At 35.8% G+C, this 24,321-nt stretch overlaps 2 protein-coding genes across 4 annotated transcripts in view; both read left to right on the forward strand.

Annotated features, from left to right (window-relative positions):
* LOC130010524 (uncharacterized) overlaps window positions 1–14,345 on the forward strand; it is a 243,736-nt gene extending 229,391 nt beyond the window's left edge. For all 3 annotated transcript variants that reach the window (XM_056098981.1, XM_056098982.1, XM_056098983.1), the window contains 6 exons: window positions 9,155–9,214; window positions 9,668–9,703; window positions 10,000–11,397; window positions 12,032–12,148; window positions 12,350–12,452; window positions 12,948–14,345. In XM_056098981.1, coding sequence (XP_055954956.1) covers window positions 9,155–9,214; window positions 9,668–9,703; window positions 10,000–10,838 — 935 coding nt within the window. In that variant the 3' untranslated portion in view covers window positions 10,839–11,397; window positions 12,032–12,148; window positions 12,350–12,452; window positions 12,948–14,345. The remainder of the gene's footprint in view (window positions 1–9,154; window positions 9,215–9,667; window positions 9,704–9,999; window positions 11,398–12,031; window positions 12,149–12,349; window positions 12,453–12,947) is intronic.
* The window catches only part of LOC126811618 (reticulocyte-binding protein homolog 2a), a 170,665-nt gene that overhangs the window by 65,006 nt on the left and 81,338 nt on the right, over window positions 1–24,321 (forward strand). The gene's annotated exons all lie outside the window — the stretch shown is intronic.

Genomic DNA, 24,321 nt, shown 5'->3' on the forward strand with positions numbered 1-24,321 from the left:
TTCATTTCATTTCATTTTTGTTAATTATAGTTTGTCGACTGGTATGCACGGTTGACAGAATCTGAGTACAGAATCTGCTATAGTCATTAAAATCTAACTAGCAGGATCACCTAACAGTTCAAATAAACTGTCTTTATTTCATTGACTTATCTGAAGAATAATTTATTATCTGATATTTTTGTTGGGGTGGGGAATTCCTTTGAGTGTCAACATGTATCACTATTTCATTCATATTATATACACTATTTTATACTTTATATTTAATTTTCGTGGTAAGCTTATTTTAGTTTGTCATTTGGTATCACAATAAATTAAGGAAAACTGCATCCAGGAAAATTAATATGCTGGAAAAGTTTACATAATTCACACAAGTGCATCACTAAATTCTATTGTAAACTATAGTATGAATAAAAGACATCACCAATTCATGAAATCTGTAGTATAGAACATTGTTTCTACAATATTATGTAGGAAACTATAGTAGGCTATTTGTTAAAATGACAATATACATATAAATTCTTAGTTTTCAACAGAATGTCATCGACAACTATAGGAATATACTACTGACTTGAGACAATAAGTTAGTTCTATAGAAAACTATAGTTTTTACCACCAAATCTATAGGAATCACAGCTGACATGAGAATGCAAGTTGGTTCTATAGGCTATAGAAAACTGAAGGATTACTCAACTGACTGGAGGATACAAGTTAGTTCTATAGAAAACTATAGCAGCACCAATGAATCTGTAGGTTTATTTTTTTTCCAATAGTTTATTACAGTATTGTATAGAATTCTATAGGAAATTACACTTGAAAAAATTTATCTACCAATCCTACACAAAACTATAGTACATGTTTTTGAATCTATAGTCATGTAAAAAAAAAAATACAGAATAATTTCGTTTTCCTGCAGCATTCTATAGCATTCTTTAGAATCCCACAAACTTCTATAGAAACCTGTACTTTTTCTATAGAACTTTTTCATAAGGGTAGCTATGCCACAGTACCGTGTCAGTCAAGTTACGTGACACATTTTAATAGATTTTTAAATCTTGGGGTATTTTCTCGCGAATACAATGTTTTGAGAAGGATTTAAAGCACAATTATAATAGATTAATTAGTTTGAATATGTTTTTAGTCCAAACATATCATCAAATCACACAGTTTGTACAGGGAAGGTATCTTTAATGGTTAATCCAGCCCTGTGTTCTTTGGTAATCATAGATTCTGGTAAAAGTAGTATATTAAAAACGGAATAATATGTTGATGAATTTAATTGAAAATATTTACACGACATGCACGATTATTCAAAGTCCCTACCGATTTTAATGATAAAACGTAAACTGAACTTTGACACGCTGCAGTTTCTGGGCTCAAGCCTTAATCAAGGTCAATATTCGATAATGCATAAACATGAATTCTCACTTATTTCAAATCATCAAAAAACTATTTTTTTGAAGTATGATCTGTTTAATTTCAATGATGACAATAATGATGATAACGATTACAATTACGCTTACGCTTAAAGATACATTATGGGAGATTTTTATAGAGAATTGGCCATTCTTGCTATAACAGTTCAAAAGAAGATGATGAAAGAAGAATATATTGAAAATTTCGGTCAAATTACTTTATTCTGAACATAGTTATCATCATTGTAATATTTGACTAGAAATGGTAGTGAAATGTGCTTTCACCTTGGCCGACCGTTTGATTGACAGGCGTTAACTCCACCTACATATCTCGATTATCAAGTAAAGTTTTCAATGGCATGCGGAAACGCTCTACAGCGGCCTCGCTAAGTACACTCTATCATTTAGCCTCGATCTAACTGACGTATTCTCATCAGGATGCGCCATATTTGAATTAATTGATAAGTGAAATCCTATTTAAATCCGAGCTGTAGCCGAGCCATCCGTGGGTCTACAGAGTTGATTTTGGGCTTGTTGTTTAAATAAAGATCTAATTTATAATTTCTATAACATCTGAAGCCTAAATTAAGACTTGCAATAATCAGATTTTGCTCTTGCATAATGTATGTTTAACTGAAAAATATAAGAAATTAAGGAATATTCAGTAATTGAGTTTTAAACTGACAAAATAAGTCTTTCTATTCTTCAAAACGTTCATAGTCGCTTCATTAAATATTCCGATTCCTGCTTGAAAAGTCTACTTTCTATTTAAATCTGCATGTGCTGTAAATGACAACAATCTATGGTCTGGGTCCAAGTGACTAATTAAATACGATTTCTGACAATGTATACAATGACACATGCTAAATTATTGTTCAAAAAGTTATTGGGGCATGTTTGCATTTATAATTACCGAATTGTTGACGACAAAAAAAACCGTCCTATTTTCTCGAATTAATCTTGAAAAGTTGCAAACATCATATATTCGTCATACGCTGACTTCATTTTCTAATAGTAAGTGCAGGGGGGCTGCACCACACAAAATTTACACAAAAACAAATACACGGACAGGACATCATTCTCGGGAAAACACAAACATACAGACAATTAAAAAAAAAAGTGAATGGATCCGGGGGGCTAGGCGTAAGCGTCCACTGCGCTGTACAGTCCCGGGTCTGTAGTGACACAGACTTCGATAACTCACACGATAAAGTAAAAAGGGAAATCTCATAAGACAATAAATAACTAACTAAGGGAAGTCTCACAATATGACTAATAGTAATAGCGCTTAACAAATTGACCGATCACTATAAGTTCAATATAGCCAAACGTAACACACGCATTCCACGACAAGCTTGCAATAAAAGGCAGTACAAATCGATAAATATAGTACACACAAAGAATAGTCTTTTCCGAAATACAAGTATACGAATTAATAACTATTCAGTTGTTGATGACTCGTTGAGATTTTTTTCTATGCTTCATGATGAGATAAGAAAGTTAAAAAGAAAACAAATGTAGAAAAACAAACATAAATATCAATTTATTAAAATAACACTTTAATATTAAAACAAACACTATTATCAATTTATTAAAACAACACTGTATTATTTCAAAAACATTGGTCGGAGTGGTCTTCTATCTTGGTCCGAGTGATCTTCTGCCTTGGTACGAGTGAGATACGGTCTTGGTCCGAGTGGTCTTCTATCTTGGTCCGAGTGGTCTATTAACTGATCCGGTCGGTTTTGGTCCGAGTGGTATTTGGCCTGAGTTGTCATGCATTCATTTGTTTTGGGTTTTCAATGTTAACGTTCTCTTGTTTATCCAAATTCGGAATTTTTGTACCGAAACGAATGAACACTCACTACGATTCGGGTCTATTCGTTTATTTCGTAATTTGCAACCTGACAAAATCTGCCCCAAGATTCAATTGAATCTGAGGTCTCCTAGCATTCGCAACACAGCTTAGTTTTTGAATGGCCATCCCCGTGTATGCATGTGCCTAAAGTGTGCAGCACAATTTGGTTTAAACATGTGTGCATTTATATTTCTGTAAACCTATAGACAAATAGGTCTATTGATATTGGTATTTATATGTGAACATGCCTTTGTAAATTTAAATTCAGTAGTGTTTTGTAAAATTTGCCTTGTGAAAATTAACCAATTGGTTTAAAGAAAACAGTTTAAAATGAATTGTTAAAATACTGGCAGAAGTCAGTCCGCTGGGACGGGGCGCGATCCTCATTAATCTTTATCTAAATGACTTAATACGGTTTCCGGCCATTTGTTGTGAAGCATGGCAGAAATCGAACACCAAGGATTAAAGTCATCTCGATAATTTTTAAATATACTTTCTAAACTCGTCAAAGAGGACTTCCAAAACATGGATCAGTGTTGAATTAAGATTCAGATCAGAATTAAATTTCGTTAGGATATCAATGACGAATCATTTTCAGTTATGATTAGAGATTCAAACGGTGTGATTTACCATAAGCAAAGTTTTTAGTATTTGTGTTTTTGAAAAAAAAATCATTTCATTTATCAGTTTTCATATCAAGATCATTAATGCGCCACACTGGGGTAGTAATTAATTTATCGATCAAGCCCAAAGCCTGGCACTCTATGATATAGCAAGGTTTTAATATCTACAAATATGTTCTGGGTTAATCTGTTTTCTCTTCCAAATCACCAAGAAAATATATTATGCTTAGCCATACGATTTAAAATGGCGGCCCTGTGGAAAAGATTATTGGCGTTAGCGACAATTGTGTAATATTAAGGGACTTGAGATATAACTTAAAACGTAAATAAAAACCCGACTTTTCCTCCCCACCCTATGTAAAGGCTTTAAAGAAACAATCGGACACACCCAGATCCGTTTCACAAAAATGAAAAATCGGTTTTAAACGTTTGGGCCAAATTCGTTTTAAAATACAGTTCCTAAAATTTCTTTAATTCAGTCGCACTTTTATCGGCCAAACCATTTCATAGATGAAGACGGCAAACGAACTGATTTATATTTAAGTGAATGTTTCGCTCTGAATCTGATAAACTGACCAGATGCATCGTTTGTTCGTTCCTGGAGTATTACGTCCACTTCCACCTAAGGTGATATCGCAAACAAACTAGGTGCATGGATGTAATTTAGTTTTATCCCAGCTACACTTAAGAATAACCAACCAATCACAGATAACCTGATAAACAACCTTTTCAGAAGAAGACAGTCTTCAAAACTGAAAGACTTCAATCAGTTTTCCTATTCAATTATACGAGTAATATTGAGAACTAAACCCACATAAAGACTAAAACATTTCCACCATAATCCTAACAATACAATTCTAGATGCATGCAATATATAATCCACCACCAAAACATTTATACAAATTTATATTGGCTTAAAAACAAAACTATACTTATTCAAAAGGTTCATTCCCATATCGCCGACTCACCGAGTTTTATAAGGGGAAAAATTTTGGTCGACGTTATGGGAATGAGTGGCCAAGAACAATAGACCCAAGCTGAAGGATAAACCTCATTAAGCAGATAATTTTGGGAGCATTTATTTTTTTTTTAATTTATAATACATAACATAACACAATTTTAAATTTTTGCACGCAGTCCAACATAGTCCAAAAATTCTAATAAATTCAGTCTGCCTTGTTCATATCTATAACATCGTTATGCACTCTAAGGAGTGCGGTTTCAGTGCTATGCCCCTCTCGATAAGCAGACTGGAATTTACCGACCAGTGAGTTTCGATTGAGATAATCTATTATTTGAGATAAAATGATCTTTTCAAGCAATTTTGCTAAAAATGAAATATTTGACACTGGTCTATAACTTTTGAGTGCATTATGGTCAAGACTTGTTTTTTTAATCAGAGGTCTTACAATGGCCTCCTTACAATCATCCGGAAAATACCAGAGGAGAGCACATCATTTATAATAATCGTCAAAGCTGGTGCTATTTCATCCAGACACTCTTTTAGTAGTTTTGTAGGAATTGGGTCCAGAGCACATGACTTACACTTCATTCGACACACCACTGATATTACATCATCAACATTCAATGGCTCAAAAGCAGAGAAATTACACTGGGGTGGGATATTAATGTCAGTGTAAGGGGGGGGGGAGTCAACAAACTTTTCACGAATTTTAATAATTGTTTCGGCAAAAAAGTCAATAATGGTCTGTGGTGAAAATCAATTTCAGTGAACTATATTAATAATGACTGGTCCCTGCCTCATTAACGCTTTTAATCCGTTTTAATCCAATCAGAGGGTGCTGCGGTCGACTTTCCAAAACTCGGTGAGTCGGCGATATGGGAAGACCCCATTCAAAACACCAACTAATAAAGACACGGCCAGGCCATTCATTAACAACTTACAATTGACAGAGTCTCAAAACACAACCCTGTTACAATTCGCATTGTGACGGCTTCGTTAGATCATTAACCCTTTCGTGGCCGATGGGTCAGAAATTGGCTGAACACCATAAAAAGACAATAATGGTGGATTTTAACGAAATTGCTTTGCAGGGGACAGTGTTTAGTGGTTCGGAGATGATGAAAAACTGGGCCTGTGTACATTTTGTTGTGCACGTAAAAGAACCCTTGGCAGCTGGACGTCGAAAAAGAGTAAAAGAAAACGCCGCTGGCCGAACAAAATCTCCCTCGTAAGATGGCTGTATAAATTACAGTGTAGCGGTTATTATTTTAAAATATCTCCAATAATATTCATCCAAACGTTACCATTTTTCGATATGACAAGTACCATATATAAATATATGTGATACTCGTATGACATTGAATGATATCAATAACAGAAACAACAAATGCCATATTTCGGTTCTACATTTTATATTAAAAACTGCTACATATAGGTTACATAGTTACAAGCCTTATAATAAAGTCATTCTCTCAAACTCCATCCAGCCAAACTCGACGAGTCTGCTGATAGAGAAACGCTACATCCTTTCCCTTCAAGAACTACATGGCTGTCTGCCATAGCGTCCAAATCCAGTTACTTGTTTATGCCGAGATTTCCGCTACTAATTATTCAATTTGCCAAATATTACGTAATTTTAATCATGTGGTTGGTCATGCCTCATGCCTTGCATACCAATAGGGTCTCATTACCAAATTTGGTCAACAGGTCACATGCCATTAAGATGACGTATGATAAATGTGTTTATTAACCTATAGTTCAATTCATGTATCATATCAGCACAGATTTCCCTTCTGTTTTCTTCACAATATTTCATAACCAATTTAATTTGCGTTTTAAATAAACTCATACCATAACTAATATACTGACAATGGAGAATAGAAATAAAACATATGTAATTATCAAATTATAACTCATATTCTTTGGTGCACTTATATTCGTCTAATACAATTTCGCATAATTATCAAATAGTATTACAGTATATATAACATTAGGACTAAAGTATTTTTGGTGTAAAAGTGTAAGGGTCTATCTACCTAATTTTATGTATGGGTCCAAGTTTTCTTCTAGTGACCTCAGCCCTGTCGTGGAGAGTGGGTATAGAGATCAGTTGATTTCTTCTTTTTTTTCTTTTTTTTTAAAAATGTAGTTTTCGTTGCTTTAATTACGCATGTAATAACTTTGTTTTGGATAATTTATTCTTCTTCAGGACGAAAAACATTGACCTGTAGAATCATAAGAATCATTGAAAAAAACATTGCATTTTTCAGCTATTTTGGTGACCATTATTTAATTCTGGCAACCATTTTTTTTTATCAGTATGTGAATTTCCCGAAAGTTTTAAATCAGAGGTTAGGTCACGATCTTGATAGCCTACATGAAGAACACATTATGCTCTGAAACCAACAGAAGTTAAGGGTCTATTTAATCATTGGAAATTAATTGACCCCTGCTCCTATGATTGTGATTGAGGGTGACAACTGATCTTGATATTTTGTTAATACGGTTACGTGCAATCATGTTTATTCCGATAGGAACATATTAATTTCAATGTTTTCTTCTCATAAGTCAACAAAATTTCGAAATCTCACAAAATATTCAAGTTTTATTATTTTTCAACATTTCAACAATAAATCATCTATAACATCTTTCAACATCTGATAAATATAAATTTCTTCTGGCAGAAAGACTGAGTGAATGAGATTCGCTGTAAAATAAAACAATAGAAACATTTTTAAGTAGCCTATCACAAATCAAAAGAGTTTCATGGATTATTTATCGTCAATAGGCCTACAATATGTAGTTATCTCTCTTGAATCAATATTTCTCAACTTTTTGTCTGTTATTCTATAGCAAAATGGTCCTGCAGGGGTCAGAGATCAAATCACAAAATTTTCCAACAACTTGATATTTTACAATTTGTCTACGAAGCTTTTATACCTTAATTCTAAAAAGGAATGGTCTAAATGGATGAGCATATTTAACCGGTGACTTTTCCTGAACTCAAAACCTAGGCTATTCATCTATTATATAAATTTCTACAATTTTCAATATCTCTCAACAGTGTTGTGCCTTGATTTCCCAAAAATTCAATACGACTGTGTTGCTAAGCAACATCATACGGTTCTGGTTCTAGCCTACTAACATTGCTCAAATAATTTTTTTTTATACCGGTAGGAGTCATTATGCATAATGATGACAGCAATATTCAAAAATAGTATAATCTGATTCGAAAGATGAATATTTACAAATGACCAATCAAACAAATCAAGCTAAATTGTATTTTATTTTAATAATTGTCAGGGAAATACGTCGATCTGGCCTTCAAATAATCTTAAACAATCACGTATAGTGTGTGTATGAAATAATTAGTACTGGGTATTTATGTTGTTTTTTCCAACACATTATTAGGTCCAACACATATTTAAACGAAGAAATTTACCTAGCAAAGGTTTTGGGTTATTTTTGGACATTGCACTGGTCCTGTCTCGAAACTCCAAGGGGGATCCGACAGTCAGTGCTCTCTATTTAGATACAATTAAGTATATGACCCCAGAATGATAACAAATCAAGAAAGCAGTGATTTTCTAGACTGAAAATATACATTTTTAAAAATGGCTGATCTGATCAGCGATAACTTGTCAATTATTGAAAAATAGCACATGGCGTCAATGTTTTTAACGTTCTAATTCAATTACGTCTTTTGGCAAACGACCGTCGTCAAGTGACGTCATTCAGCAGACGACAGTCAACAAGAGATTTCATTTAGCAGAAGAATGTTGTGAAGACAGGTTGACTCAGTTGCAGAATTTTTTTCTTTCTTGTACATAATCTTGTACATGGAAATGTGGTCATATTACCGTTCGGCTATCAATCCGTCCGTCGTCCACAATTTAGTGAAACGATGAAGTCTATTTAATTACTTCAAGACTTAGACTAGAGTTATGGTCGGTGTTACACATTAGGCCTATATCTATATGATATGGTTGAACCTTGTGAAAGCTGTAACGACTAAAGTATGTTTAATACATGTTACATAGGTACGGTAGCCTATATTTATAATCACTTGGTTTGATTACAATCTGTTCTGTGTCTTGTCAGAGTGGGGTTGTCTTCTGGGCTTTTATCAAATCTGGTCGTATATATATTGTCGTCACCCCAACGTGCGAATTCGCCTCCCGTGCGCCCCCTCCTGCCTGTGGTCCCTGGATCCGCTCTTTTGTTTCGTTGTCTGGCAGCCTATCTATGTTTAAATAGTACGGTTCAGCACTTACTAATATATATGTTTCTATTACAGATACGGATGATACAGATCACTTACTAATAGATGAAGAAAGCAAAGGGATGACAATTCCAGGTATGTCATTACGTTTTAGCCATTTTAATTTTAATTAATAATTAAAGAAATGGCAAGTAAGAGTGAATTTAGGGGTGGGGCAAACGCTGCGCCCCCCCCCCCCCCGCCACTATGTCGATCCAGTGGACGCACTTTAAAACAGATTCTTGTCTCACTCAGGTCACTGGAAAAATGGTATTCCGGGTTTCTAGTTTTCGAAATTTTCCGCAATGGTCGCTGGATCCGCCCTTGGTGTGCGTATGTTTCGTTGTCTGGCAACCCATCTTTGTTTACATGGTACGGTTCTTCTGTACTTACTAATATATCTATCTTAGGAGGGGGTGCTCCTACGACTTCGCCGCGTGCGCCCCCTCCTGTCCATGGTCCCTGGATCCGCCCTTGGTGTGAGTTTGTTTCATTGTCTGGCAACCTATCTTTGTTCTGTACTTACTAATATATATGTTTCTATTACAGATACTGATGAAGAAAGCAAAGGGATGACAATTCCAGGTATGTCATTACGTTTTAGCCATTTTAATTAATAATTAAAGAAATGGCAAGTAATTTTCTAGTTGAAGTGTTTTTAAGCCAGGGGTTGTATATCTTTCACATGTTGTGACAAACCATGGTCAAGGGTTATAAATATAATTAAAATAACTCAGGTGTATATCCTACTCGAAATTACCCCACCTGTACGTTCAGACAACAAAGATAACCTAGTTTAAAGATGGCCAGGGTTTTTAACCACCATCAGAACGATATATATGAACAGGTAATCAACTAGTATGAATATTATATAATTTCAGATGATGTTAAATATAGTCAGACATCTATACAAAACAATATGGCCACCACCATCACATCAACAACTCCATTATTAAACCAACCATTTGTTACACAAGATGTAAAAACAACTAACTATAATAAAACAACCGACAACAATAAAATGGACTGGAGATCAATACGTCAAACTTGTCGATATGGTACACTTGATGATGTCAAAACTTTAATACATCAAAATATCGATTTAAATATTCCTCTCGGTGATTATAATAAGACACCAGTATTTTATTGTGTGATGTCTGACAAACAGCCGGTAGATAAGATACAGTTACTCTTCTCTGCCGGTGCCATGTTACATGTTAAGAATCGTTATGGTGATAGTTTATTACACTGTGCGTGTCTGTATGGTACAAAAGACTGTGTAAAATATTTATTGGAACAAGGACTTGATACAAATGATAGGAATGATTATAATAAGACACCAGTATTTTATTGTGTGTTGTCTAACAAACAGCCGTTAGATAAGATACAGTTACTCTTCTCTGCCGGTGCCATGTTACATGTTAAGGATGATGATGGTGATAGTTTATTACACTATGCGTGTGAGTGGGGTACAATAGACTGTGTAAAATATTTATTGGAACAAGGACTTGATACAAATGATAGGAATGATGATAATATGACACCAGTATTTTATTGTGTGTTGTCTAACAAACAGCCGTTAGATAAGATACAGTTACTCTTCTCTGCCGGTGCCATGTTACATGTTAAGGGTCGTTATGGTAGTTTATTAGACTATGCTCGTCGGTGGCGTACAACAGAATGTGAATCATATTTACGTGAATTAGGCCTTGATAAATAGAATATAAATGTCAAGTGTCGTGATTATGGTAGTTTATTAGACTGGACTCGTCGGTGGCGTAAATCAAAATGTGTATCATATTTATGTTAAATAGGCCTTGATAAATAGAATATAAATAATCATACAACATCTTTATTTTACTTGTTAATAATTCTGTTAGAACTAAATGTTGAAGATGTTTTATTTTGATGTAAATTTAAAGATTTGTTATAAACCATTTTCTGTCAATCAACAACATTCTGTACACAGACTGGCTACCTGTCAGCCATTAAAACTAGTAACACGTCATTACAAGTTTTTACAACGTCATTGGTTATTACGTCACAAGTCAATAGGTCACGTTAAATCTATTTATAAACAAATTGAAAGTAGTATTACCAGGTTGAATAACAGGAATAGAAAATCAACTGATGTGATGTTTTGGTGGTCATCAAAGTCAACTTTAACCCAATATTGTTTTAAATAACAACACAATGAATTATATTAACCAAGAGATATGATTGGAGAGGAATAGAATAATATTTGAAATGATGTTGAAAGAATATATTTACTATAGAAGGTAAGAAAAATTGATTTATTTTTCATTTTATAAATTGACATCCACTTTTCTCATGTCAGACTCCGAGTTAAATGATTAAAGCCTATTTGATTTCTAGAATATATCTCTCCAGATTTCTTTGTTTATATTTGTTGTTGTTTACCAGTAATCACATGGAACTTGATTCTGTCTATCTTGACATAGACTCGTTATTTACGATTTTATTTAGAAATATTTTTTTTTGAATGAAGTGATACGGCAGACAAGTTTTAAATTCTGGTTTAAGGGGAGATTTACTATATTACTTAGAAATATTTGTAAATTGTTTTTATTGAGTGATGGATAAGGCAGACTAATTTAAGGGGAGATAAATCAAAATAGAGTTATCCTTTGTGGATGATATAGAAATAGGATTTAACCCATTTGACCAACTGGTACTATTAAACAATTAGAATTTCTAATAATTTAACCTTAAAATACAATAAATACAGTTACATTGATAGTTGTTATGTGTAAAAACACTACAAAATGTATCTAAAAAATTGGAATAATGTTATAAATTGTATAAACAATACCTTGATATGTTTTTAGCGTCTTGTAAATATTGTCTCCATTATCTATAAAAGAAAACGTATGTTTTGTTTATGTTTTTCAGAGCTGCTGTATTCGAACATACACCGTCATTAAAAGTTGTTTGTGATAATTTGATACGTGATTGTGTCAAGAGATATCCACTAGAAAACTGTCCACCGTTTTAGCTGAAGATCCTGAGGTAATGGTTTTTATATTTTGTCTAATAACCAAAGAATATTAATTCCCTAACAACAAACTTGACAAAGACTGTATAATATTAATAATGGTTTAATCTAGGATACAGCCGTTTATTATAAACTAGTTGAAAACACAAAAACTATTAAATCCAAAACTTTAAGTCAGAACAATTAGATAATGTGTGAAAAATATTTTATTTCAGAATCAATTGAAAGGTCGTAAAAATCAGATAGAGAGAGTTTATTGTGGTCATCTGTTTCATAATGGTTGTTTAGATACGTACATGAAAACACCTTCATTTATAGGTAAATATTTATAATACTGCTGGAAGTCATGGCGACCGTCTTCATTACCTCAGTTGGTGAAGAAAACTAAAACTTTACACCTGCTTAAATGATATGTTTATTTAGTGTTACTTGTGTCTTCTATTCGTTTTGTTTAATTTTTAAATTTGCTCGATATTCAAACCACGGATCTCACTTTAGATAGTTGACTGAAAATTAAAAGTGTATTCTGTTATTTGACTGAGTCAGAAACGCAAGGCTCCATATTGTACACATTGTCGTGCACGTAATAGAACCCTTGACAGACAGTTGGAATGTCGTGGAAGACTAGATGGGAATGTCGCTGTCTGAGTAAACTTTCCCTCATAGTACACTGTATGACGTATGTCGATCTTCATTAGTCCTGTAGAAGCAGAAAAGTAGGACGTTAAACCCCATTTCATGTTATATCACTTAATCTACATTTAAAATAAATAGTAACACATAATATAAGATTATGTTTGGGTTTTTTTTCAGGAGGTAAAAAATGTCCTTCCTGTGATAAACGAATGAAAAATGGAAAGTGTCAGCTGAAGTAATGGAGAATAGATGTGCACATAAACAAGCTAAACAAAGAGAACTAGAAGAAGTTGTAGATTTCTTTAAAAAATTGAAATAATTTAAAATATACCTCTACTTTTGTAGATAAACATACCAAATATGTATATTCCACAATCTTGGCTTCAAATTTACAAAAATATTTATTTACATTGTATTCAATGTCTGACATTTGAGATATTGAGGAATCCTTTACAAACTACAATATTGTAAAAATTGAATCTCTGGAAGGCGTGTCAGTATAAAAATATTCTGTTGAGTATTTTACAAAGATATGATAAATTAAAAACGTGTCAATATTCGGAATCTTCTACAGATGATATAAATGGGGTATGATCAAAAGTCAAGGCCACCTGTAATCTTCTGTTTTATCCGACTTGGGAGATTTTCTAACGTTAATTTTTCTTTCTTAAATATGCAATATATTGTAATATATAGAATCCGGTCTTTTATATAGGCCTATTGTAATATTTGATATAAAACTTACAAGTTCTACTTACTTGTTAGCCTCCATCTTGTGTCACGTCCATCTTAGCACCGACTTCTCAGATTGTTACATATATTTCTATTTGATCATTGTTAACACTAGTATTTCATCTTGGTTGTTATAATAATTATGTTTTATAACCAGAGTCCAGCTATGTGGTTTTTACTGCGAGAACTTCGCTTTTCCACATTAAACAGTGGATGCTTTTTCCCACAGGGTTTTTTTTCAATCCGCTGCGATGGCATCAAACAGCTGGATCTCCTATTTTAACTTGTTTTAATTATGACAAAGTGAGAAGATGACCAGCCCTCTCTTCTCTTCTCACGACAGCGATGTTAAAACTGTGTTTTAAAGTGACTTTTAGATATACAAGAACTTTTTATTATTTAGTGTTTTTACCTATTTTCTATATATTACTCATTCACATGTAAATAACTTAATTAAATCAACCTGTCCATAATATCGTGCAATAAACAACAATGTCCTAAGGGCAGATAACTGTTCGTTGTATTAATATGTAACCAAGAGATAAAACCGAAACTTTTTAACAACTAAGGTATATTCACAACCTTTTAACTAATTAGAAAGGTGAGAATCGTGGCCGTGATGGAACTTGGTCATACATGTTAATGTTACAAATGTCATCATTAATCGGCAGAATATGCCGCCATTATCACCGGGTTAACCAATGTGCGACGTCAAGGACGTTAAGGGTTTGTGAACGTTATCTCCCATATTTAATATATTATAGAATGATTTACTAACTGTATTTTATTGTTATTCATGTCATGACATAACCTTGAAATAAAGGAACGGGCATATTGAACGTATTATTAGTCTTAGTCGTTAGACATTGAAGGAGGAAAACAACAGAATATAAGACGCCAGCTCGGAGATCCTGACAAGTCCAGCTATTTGGCTATCCCACTCTCCCATCCCCACATTTATTTTATAGTAGACATCGATACGGACAGGGTGTCGATAACCTTACAATATAAGATTTAGATAAAGAGCTGACAGTTCTTGCTATAATAGTTCTTGTTGCTTATGGTGGGCCTATAGGAGGCGTGATTCAAGCTCCTGTCTGTTTTAAAAATATTTTTTATAATTCTTATACTCATCTCATAAATTATAAATATTTTATATTAGTTAATAAACAATGTAATATTGTTTTTAAATCATTTATATATAATGAAAAATCAACATCCATATGTATACATATTGGTGTGCACGTAGAAAACCCATTGACAGTTAAAAATCGAGAAAGAGGTTCATGGAAAGGCCACTGTCTGGGTAAAATTCTCCTACCTCACATTGTCCATAAAACCATAGAAATAAACATTACAATATGTTTTTTTGCTAACTGTCAGCAGTCTTTTTACACGCTTGCCACTGTGTTCACGACTAGACGTGGGTTTTTCATACAATCCAATCTACTTGTCAGCCAAAAAGGTGAAGATCAGGCTTGGTATTTTCATTATATAACTGGTTTTCTAGTTTAGATAACACTGGTACGAAATATTTTGCCTTGGTTTACTTATCAGTAGGCCACTGGTTTGATTTTTATGGAAGGGAACAGTGTCTAGTCATTCGGGTGGGACAAAAAACGCTGCTGTCCGGACAGAACAGTGAACCGGTAAACCTGATTTCACTTGAATTGGGCCAGGGCTTGGATTTTACTTTAATTATCTGGATTATTATAGGAAATACGTCCACATAACAGCCATGTCTTGACAGCTTCTGATCCGAAAGCAAAACATTAATAATGTTAAACAAATTTGACATGGTTGCCTTCAACCTCTATCCTGTTCGGAAAAGAAGGGTGACTCGGGAACAGAATGTCCCAAAACTGAATATTTATAGGATTCGTCATCCTTTTATACCAGATGTGGAACAAAATCATTCAAAACCACAGCCTCTAACTGTGGGACGGAAGGTTATGGAATGCCGAGTATCGATTTTGTCCTCCAATGACTTCAATACTTCATAGTAAATTCGAAAGAGAATCTGTTAGAACATCGGTGTAGGACGCAGGGCCTGGCAAGGACAGGGTCTAGTGTTGTAGGACGCCGGCCCTGGCAAGGACAGTGTCTAGTGGTGTAGGCCGCAGGACCTGGCAAGGACAGGGTCTAGTGGTGTAGGACGCAGGGCCTGGTTATCTAGCTGTTTGGATGGGACAAAAAATCGAGATCCCGTGTACAAATAGGCAGACACGTAAAAGAACCCTTGACAGTTGAAATTCGAAATAAGAGTAGACTGTAGCCTCTTATACCACACTGTAAGGTGTAAACTGGTCTTCATTATTCCAGATATTAAACCCCATTTCTTTAAGCAGCAATCGAGTCACAAGATTTATGACAAATGGGCGGGGGGGGGGGGGGTAACTCTAAACGGTAAGGTCATGCAACGCTGAATATGGATAGGATTCGTCCTCTGATGACCCCAGGGCAGTTGGATGGTCAAACACTTCCAGTTGCCATGGTTTCGATACCCCACATGCACGTAAGTAAGGTTACCTGTGCAACCTCGTTGGTTTTCTATGAGTCTTCCGGTTACCTCTCACTGATAAAGACCCATACTGGCAAACAAATTATTGATATGAAATTGGACCACATGTTAGTCCCGAAATGTCATGGTTTAAACCCTGTTTATCTTTCTTCCTCGTGCATAGGGGTACGGCCAGGGGGTGGGTGGGGCAAAATGACTTTTCGGGCAGACAAGTAAAGTAAACACAGAAATTATTATTAGGCGGCAAACAAAAGTGCCCGAACTCTAATAACACACTAATTTGACACCAAATAATTACACCTCTAACTGCATGCTGGCCACAAACGGTGCCATCTTTAGTTTATTTTATCGCTGATAGATGGCCCTGGGATAGCCTGGTACAGAATCAACATGTCAGCCCCCCAGTGGAAGTAGGCGAGTTTGACTTTCCGACTGGCAAAGTGCTATATCAGTTTAGTAAAATGTTTGTTCCAGAACATGTAGAAATAGTAGTCAGTATTTTTCAAAGAATAAGAAATAAACGTGGCCACAATGCACACAGTAGTGACCCTATACATGCCATATATATGTTACCGGTATGCACCAAGATGCAAGCTCGAAACATATTCTTCCAGGTGTAGTAGAACAACGTGTGTGAAAAGCAAGGTCTTCCCCTGGGGGTCACGGTGGCTTGGTTGGCAAGACGCTGACTCGCTAGCCTGGAGGCCGTGTGTTCAATCCCTGCATTGGCATAGAAAGTTCATCCAGATTTTCCGGCGTGGTTCCCTCTTGTCAGTGATGCAGGATGGAGGGCCTGACAAGGAAAGCTGTCTTGTCGTTCGGATGGGACGAATAACAGAGGTCTCGTGTACATATTGGCGTGCACGTAAAAGATCAGTTGGCAGTTGGAATTCGATATAAGTGTAGGCCGTAGTGCTGCCGTCCGGGCAAAATTTCCCTCATAGCACACTGTATGGCGTATGCCCGTCTTCATTAGCCCAGTTAGGAGCAGAGCAGTAGGACGTTAAACCCCATTTCATTTCATGTCTTCCTCTGTTGCGATGGGACATCCAGCTGCTCTACTATGACTGTCATAAGCATAGAGATAAGATAGGTGGAGGCTACTGCTGGTATATGCCTTGCTTGTGGGACAGAGAAAATCCCTTTGTTGTAGTTTCTCCTCAAGTTCAGACAATCAGACATTAGTAATGTTAGTGCAATGTCTTCTGTTTGGATTGGCCAAACATCCGCACACTGCTAAAAGTTGATAAAATTGTTGATAAAATTCACAGCATGTCAATGTTACATCTGAGCACGACAAGTATTTTCCACTTTTGTCTTCAATTCCTTCCATTTTGTGCATAGTTGCATCAGATGTGTGTCCCTACCGCCACCCAGGGCTGCATGGTGGCATCAGATGTGTGTCCCTATCACCACCCAGAGCTGCATGGTGACCCCCCCCCCCCCACCTAAACTCCCAATTTAGGAACCATAATTGAAAAGCGGGTATTGGATATGTCTAATAATGTGAAAATACATGTCTGGTTGGAATTTGACATTTCGGTAAAAGAACAAATTGCTATATGCAAGAAAGGGTTAAAACTATAGCTTCTATTCACAACGTTGTCGGAAAAGGGGACGAGGAAAGTCACGCAATGCTGACCGACAGACAGGGTGACGACTATATACGCCTGGGCGGTCCCTGGGCCCTCGCCTCAAGTCCTAGAATGGTAGCCACCCCAATATAAAAATTGCTTCCGCCGGCCCTGTAGAACACAGATCCTATTTCTATTTATAGTTCAAATTTCTTTTATTAGTCTCCGAGACATTTTAAATAAACCACATTATTTTTAAAATACTCGTATTGTTTAGGAAACTTGATGCGAGGTTTGCACTGAATTATGAGGAGATATCACATTGTATGGCGTATACCCGTCTTCATTAGTCCATTTTGAGCAGAACGGGAGTTTAAAAATCCTATTTCATTTCATTTCCATCAATTTTAAAATGTCTATAATTTGACATTTGTGTTGATTGGTGAATCAATGAAAAATACCATATTAAAGCAATGGTTATATAAATATGTTTTTATTGTATTTTTTCTATGTCTGTTGATGTTGGTGAATAAAGCAACACTTGTCAATGGTTATATAAATATGTTTTTATTGTATTTTTATTTATTGTTTGTAAGATTTGTGTTTATTTTGTGTTGATATAATTCCAACAATTATGCTGTTGTTTGACGGGAAGTAATCCAGGATACTGCTTAGTCAGTCAGCGTCTTACACACTTAACCACCGGGGCTACCATATTGCTTAAATTATATTTCTCAATTGAGAACGTTCAGTACCCATTGTTGTAAAACTATTTAAACATACATTATGCAAGAGCTAAATCGGATTATTGCAAGTCTTAATTTAGGCTTCAGATGTTATAAAAATTATAAATTAGATCTTTATTTAAACAACAAGCCCAAAATCAACTCTGTAGACCCACGGATGGCTCGGCTACAGCTCGGATTTAAATAGGATTTCACTAATTGATTAAATCAAATATGGGGCAACCTGATGAAAATACGTCAGTTAGATCGAGGCTAAATGATAGAGTGTACTTAGCGAGGCCGCTGTAGAGCGTTTCCGTATGCCATTGAAAACTTTACTTGATAATCGAGATATGTAGGTGGAGTTAACGCCTGTCAATCAAACGATCGGCCAAGGTGAAGACGCATTTCGCTACCATTTCTAGTCAAATATTACAACGATCTACTTTTGAACTGTTATAGCAAGAATGGCCAACTCTGTATAAAAATCTCCCATAATGTATCTTTAACCAACCAACTATTTAGTCAATAATCTCAAGCCATCTTTGCGATGTTATATTGTGTACCCAATCCACTGTTCACAAGCCTTTTGTCGGGCTATAACATGGAATCTACGGGCGTACAGACCCGATAGATGTTATAGTTGCAGTGCAGATATGAAATGCACGAAAAATTCCAGTTTACAGTGGCGGATCTTGGATCTTGGATCTTTCCGTGTAGCACCCCCCCCCCCCCCCCGCCCAGCCCCTAAGAAAGATTGGAAAACTGGACTGCCCAAAACGCGTTTTTCGTTTTCCTGCTACTCCAGCACGTGAATACAGCAACTTCAATGTGGTCCAATATAGCCTAACTTAGGTGGCTGACCTGAATTCCTAACAGCTAAATGTTTAGTCCACGGGCCAAGGCCGGCCTCACCGAGAAATCAAGGGATGAATAAACTACTAGACTGCTAAATTTCAGAAGCCTCCTATGTTGCATTTTCAAAATCGAGTTAGGGTAGGCTCACTGCGCACAGAAAAACTTCTAAGCTAGCTAGCTTTAATGACTCGAAGATCTTTATTTCACTAAATCCACAGAAGCAAAAGTTATGAAAATGTCAAATTTCATTAACTACTATGTTGATTATCGATTTAAAACATGTTGCAAATTTCACTCGGATTCGAGGCGAGGTTCGTGGGTTCAATAAACACAGGGTACGCCCACGCTGCATCAAACATTACCAAAACCATCCGCCATTTTGGATTTTGACTGCCATATTGGATCATCCGTTTGATCACAATGAGTTCATTGACCAACAACGACATATATCACATGGGTTATTTTCATCAACAATGTTTATAAAGCCCAATTTCAGAATACAAATGAGTCCGTCATTGCTTGCCGCCATCTCTTGGTAACGACGGTGACTCAGTGAGTAAGACATTGGCTCATTAATCTGGACGTCCCGTGTTCAATCCCTGCGTTGGCCAAGAAAGTTCAATAGGATTTTCCTTCAAAAGTTATGCTCCTTTTCCGACAACCTTGTGAAAACAACATAGACTATAGCTTTTAATAGATCTTTTTGAAATTCGGTGTGGGTTTAACATCCACTCGACACAAACCATTTCGGGACTAACATGTGGTTCAATTTATATCAATAACTCATTTGTGCTGATAATAGATCTTTATCAGTGGGAGACCCGGAGAAAACCCACGACATTGAACAGGTGGGGAATCGAAACCCTGCCTCTTTGCGCGTTTGACCATCCAACCATCCTGGGGTCATCAGAGAACGAAACCTATCCATATTCAGCATTGTCCGACCTTACCTTTTAGAGTTATTCCGCCTTTGTCATAAATCTTGCTAACATGGCAGCTGTTGAAAGAAATGGGGTTTAATGTCCTACTTATCTGCAGCCTACTCTTATTTCAAATTCCAACTGTCAAGGGTTATTTTATATATACTGAAGTCCAAAAGAAAGTAAACACACTAAAAATATGACTAAGTTTTGTTTAAATCAAAAAAATGTGATAAAACTACACTGAACATGTCTGGTGCTTCCAAACTCAATATTTCTAAGCAAATAAAAGGCAAAACAAATGAACATTGTACCAAAATACCGCATACAATGGAAAAACGACTTTGTTTGAAACAGGACGAAATGAACAGTGTATACTTTCTTTTGGACTTCAGTATAGTAATAGATTATAGCAGAGGCGCTAGCCTCAGACCTGAAAAAATAAAATTGAAAATCTCCAAATATAAAACTGAAAGAATACACTGAATTCGGGGAGAAAATTGATATGGACACCTTGTGGTCGAAGGAAAGGGCCCTTGAATCGCCCGGATAAATTCAAGCAAAGCACTTCGCAACAGCGTTAGGTAAACCAATTAGAATACCAAGCCCGACCTTCACCTGTCCGGCTGACAAGTAGTTTGGATGGTATGAAAAACAGAGATCTAGTCGTGAACACAGTGGCAAGACTGCTGACATTCATTTAGCAAAAAAACATATTGTAATGTTTATTTCTATGGTTTTATGGACAATGTGAGGAAGGAGAATTTTACCCAGACAGTGGCCTTTCCACGAACCCCCTTCCTCGATTTCCGCTGGGGTTTTTTACGTGCACACCAATATGTATACATATGGATGTCGGTTTATTCATTATATGTAAATGATTTAAAAACAATATGACATTTTTTTATTTACTGATAAATAATATTTATAATTTGTGCGTTGAGTGTAAGAATTATAAAAATGTTTTGAAAACATATAGACAGGAGCTTGAATCACGTCCCCTATAGGCCCACCAGAGGCAACAAGAACTGATATAGCGAGAACCGTCAGCTCTTTATCTAAATCTTATATTGTAAGGTTATCGACACCCTGTCCGTATCGACGCCTACTATAAAATAAATGTGGGGATGGGAGGGGAGGATCGCCAAATAGCTGGACTAATAATACGTTCAATATGCCCGTTCCTTTATTTCAAGGTTATGTCATGACATGAATAACAATAAAATACAGTTAGTGAATCATTCTATAATATATTAAATATGGGTGTCCGGCGTGATGGGAGATAACGTTCACAAACCCTTAACGTCCTTGACGTCGCACATTGGTTAACCCGGTGATAATGGCTGCATGCTCTGCCGATTAATGATGACATTAACTGGTTCTATGTCCACTTTTCACTAAAAATGAGATATTTGCATAAAAACTATCTTTGAATCAACAGGTGCTATGTACTGTGAGCAAGATTTAATTCAGAGGTGCCCTCTAGTTTAAATTGCCAAAAACACATAGGCTTTTGTTTAAATTTCAATCCATTCCCCCTCACAAAGTTCTATGTCCACTTTCACCAATATAATTCCTGGGTCTGGTGTCATGTGGTCTTTTGACAAAAAAGAGACACCAGCATGACTGTATTTCTAGAGCAGAAAACTCGCCGTAAGGCCCTCAGAATATTGTCCCAGAATGAAATTCTTAATCTGTTAGAAAGGTATTGATTGTTAGGCAATTTAAGACAGCTTAGGCCTAATGATTTGTTGAAACCCTATTTTTATTTTGAATGATCGTACACAGTAGTTCAGTGCATAATGATGGAAATGGAACTAGTTGACATCAAGGCCCAAGGGATCTTTTACGTATATGCCAGTCACGGGACCTCGGTTTTTCGTCCCATCCGAACGACTGGACAGCCGCTTCCTCCAGGGTAGCGAGCCAGCGCCTTACCCACTTGGCCACCGTGGCTCCCTACCATCATAGGCTTACAGTGTAATATATTTATGATCTTTATCAAATGTAGGGGAGAGCGGGGCACATTGAACCAGTTTTTTCACATACATGGTTGTCCTTCCATATCAAATGTTTTTATTAGAATATCTCTTTACTTTATTGTATTGTTTGAAGACATATCATAGTTGCTATTGTATATCACATTTTAATCCACTTGACTGTAATTGTTCAATGTACCCCGCTGTACAAAATAGTGGGGGAGGTTTAACCACATAGTGGGGCACATTGAACAGTGATAATAAAAATTCCATGTTAAACATAGATCTGAATTTGGATAACAAACCTAGTAACTTGTTTCGTAGTGATCTAATGAATCTGCAAACAATCAGTGTTTATTTAAGAACAAATATCCAGATTTGACATCCGTGCAACGATCGAAACAAGCAGGTGTCCGGATTCCCTAGGCTCCTACAAATCGCCGTAAAAGGCAGTTTGGTAGGATAGTGGGATCCCAGTCAACTTTTGCAGTGAATCAAACCAACATTTGTCCAATATTCTGTCTAAATTTGGACAGCCTGATTTGCTGACAAGCGACTCTTAGTCAGGAAGACCCATTGCACCCCTGTATGCCACAGCCAAGTTTCGAACGATGCTCCCATGAAGTTTTAATTCCTTTTATATGACAGGCCTACAGAGTTGGATCAATTGATATCCTACTATTGTTTTTATTTTCAAAGATATTACAAATTATCAAATGATATATAAACTATAATGCACTGGGGTACATTGAATCATGGTTCAAAGTACTCCATTGACAGTGGTTCAATGCAATCTGCCACATCACAGTTTCATGATCAAAATTTAAAAAAAATTCAATATGCCCTCTATGGATCAACCCCCTGTTATCTGGATTGTAGATTAGACATATATATAATGAACTGATTTTAAGTACAGGAATTGCCTAGGCTAAACAATTAACATGTATGGAAAATGATAAGTGGAAGTAGTGCATTTTCAATTTTAAGAGCTCTTTTTAAAAAAAATTATTGCCTAAAAAATAATTGACATCATGTTGCTACTGCCTATTGACGGGGAAATAGGCCTAAGAAGTTATCTCACTTCTGTGTAGTCTTGGGTTGCCTAGTATTATTTATAAAGGAAATATCCATGGTGGTTCAATGTACCCATATGTTCAATGAACCCCGGTCTCCCCTACATCTACTCCGTGTTTAACAGATACATTACAACTTCATACAACCCTTTAATACTAATAATAGCAGCTATAAATATAGGTGTCTGTTGATCATCATTCACCTTGTTGACATCTACACCAGCATCAACTAATGTAACTACACATTGTAATAACAAATCACGTCTACCTGGTTTGTCATCATTATCATAGTAATCTAAAAGTTTATATATCAGGTTGTCCTTATAGCTATCAACACCATGTACATCTACTCCATGTTTTAACAGATATATCACAACTTCATACAACCCTCGTTCAGCAGCTATCAATATAGGTGTATCTTTATCATCATTCACCTGGTTGACATCTACACCAGCATCCAGGGGTGTAGCCACGCTGGGTGGCGCCTGGCGCTTGCGTCCGTCAGTATTTTTTGTCGCCCAGCACAAAGAAAAAATCGAAGAAAGCCGCCCAGTCGTATTTAAACCCCTTCGCCCTTCTCTGTACACAAACTTGCGCTCTAAATTTACCACGGCAATTAAACGGCAAAGCCATGGTAAAAGCCGACGTACGCAAACCATGTCTGTCACGGCATAATTTATTTTTGTGTGCCATAGTAGACCCGTTCATCCCAAATTAGTTTAAAGAAAGAAGTATTGGTATTTTGTTTATTTATATTTAGAAGTTGTGTAGTTCTATTCATTTCACAATTCTACGGTCTTTTAAATTTTTATATTTGCCGTAAATAGGTCACCCAACATAATGTATATCAACAACTCCGTCTTCTAACAGACAAACCATAACTTTATAAAACCCGTATTCAGCAGCTATAGGTAAAGCTTGCATCTTATCTTGTAATGATAATATTTCTACGACTTCCTGTATCTTTCCATCCTTTTCAGCTTGACGTAGTTTAAACCGCAACCTAAAATATATTAAAGATGTTGTTTTAGTTTTAAAGATGATATAAATACAATAACAATGTAAAAATTCGCCGTATTCTGTCTTATTAATCAAGAATTAATCAATACATCTATATTATAAAACAATTCTTATATTTAAAATATGTAATTGTCTAAATATACATGAAT

Source organism: Patella vulgata, chromosome 2 (assembly GCF_932274485.2).
Source record: "Patella vulgata chromosome 2, xgPatVulg1.2, whole genome shotgun sequence".
NCBI lineage: Eukaryota > Metazoa > Mollusca > Gastropoda > Patellidae > Patella > Patella vulgata.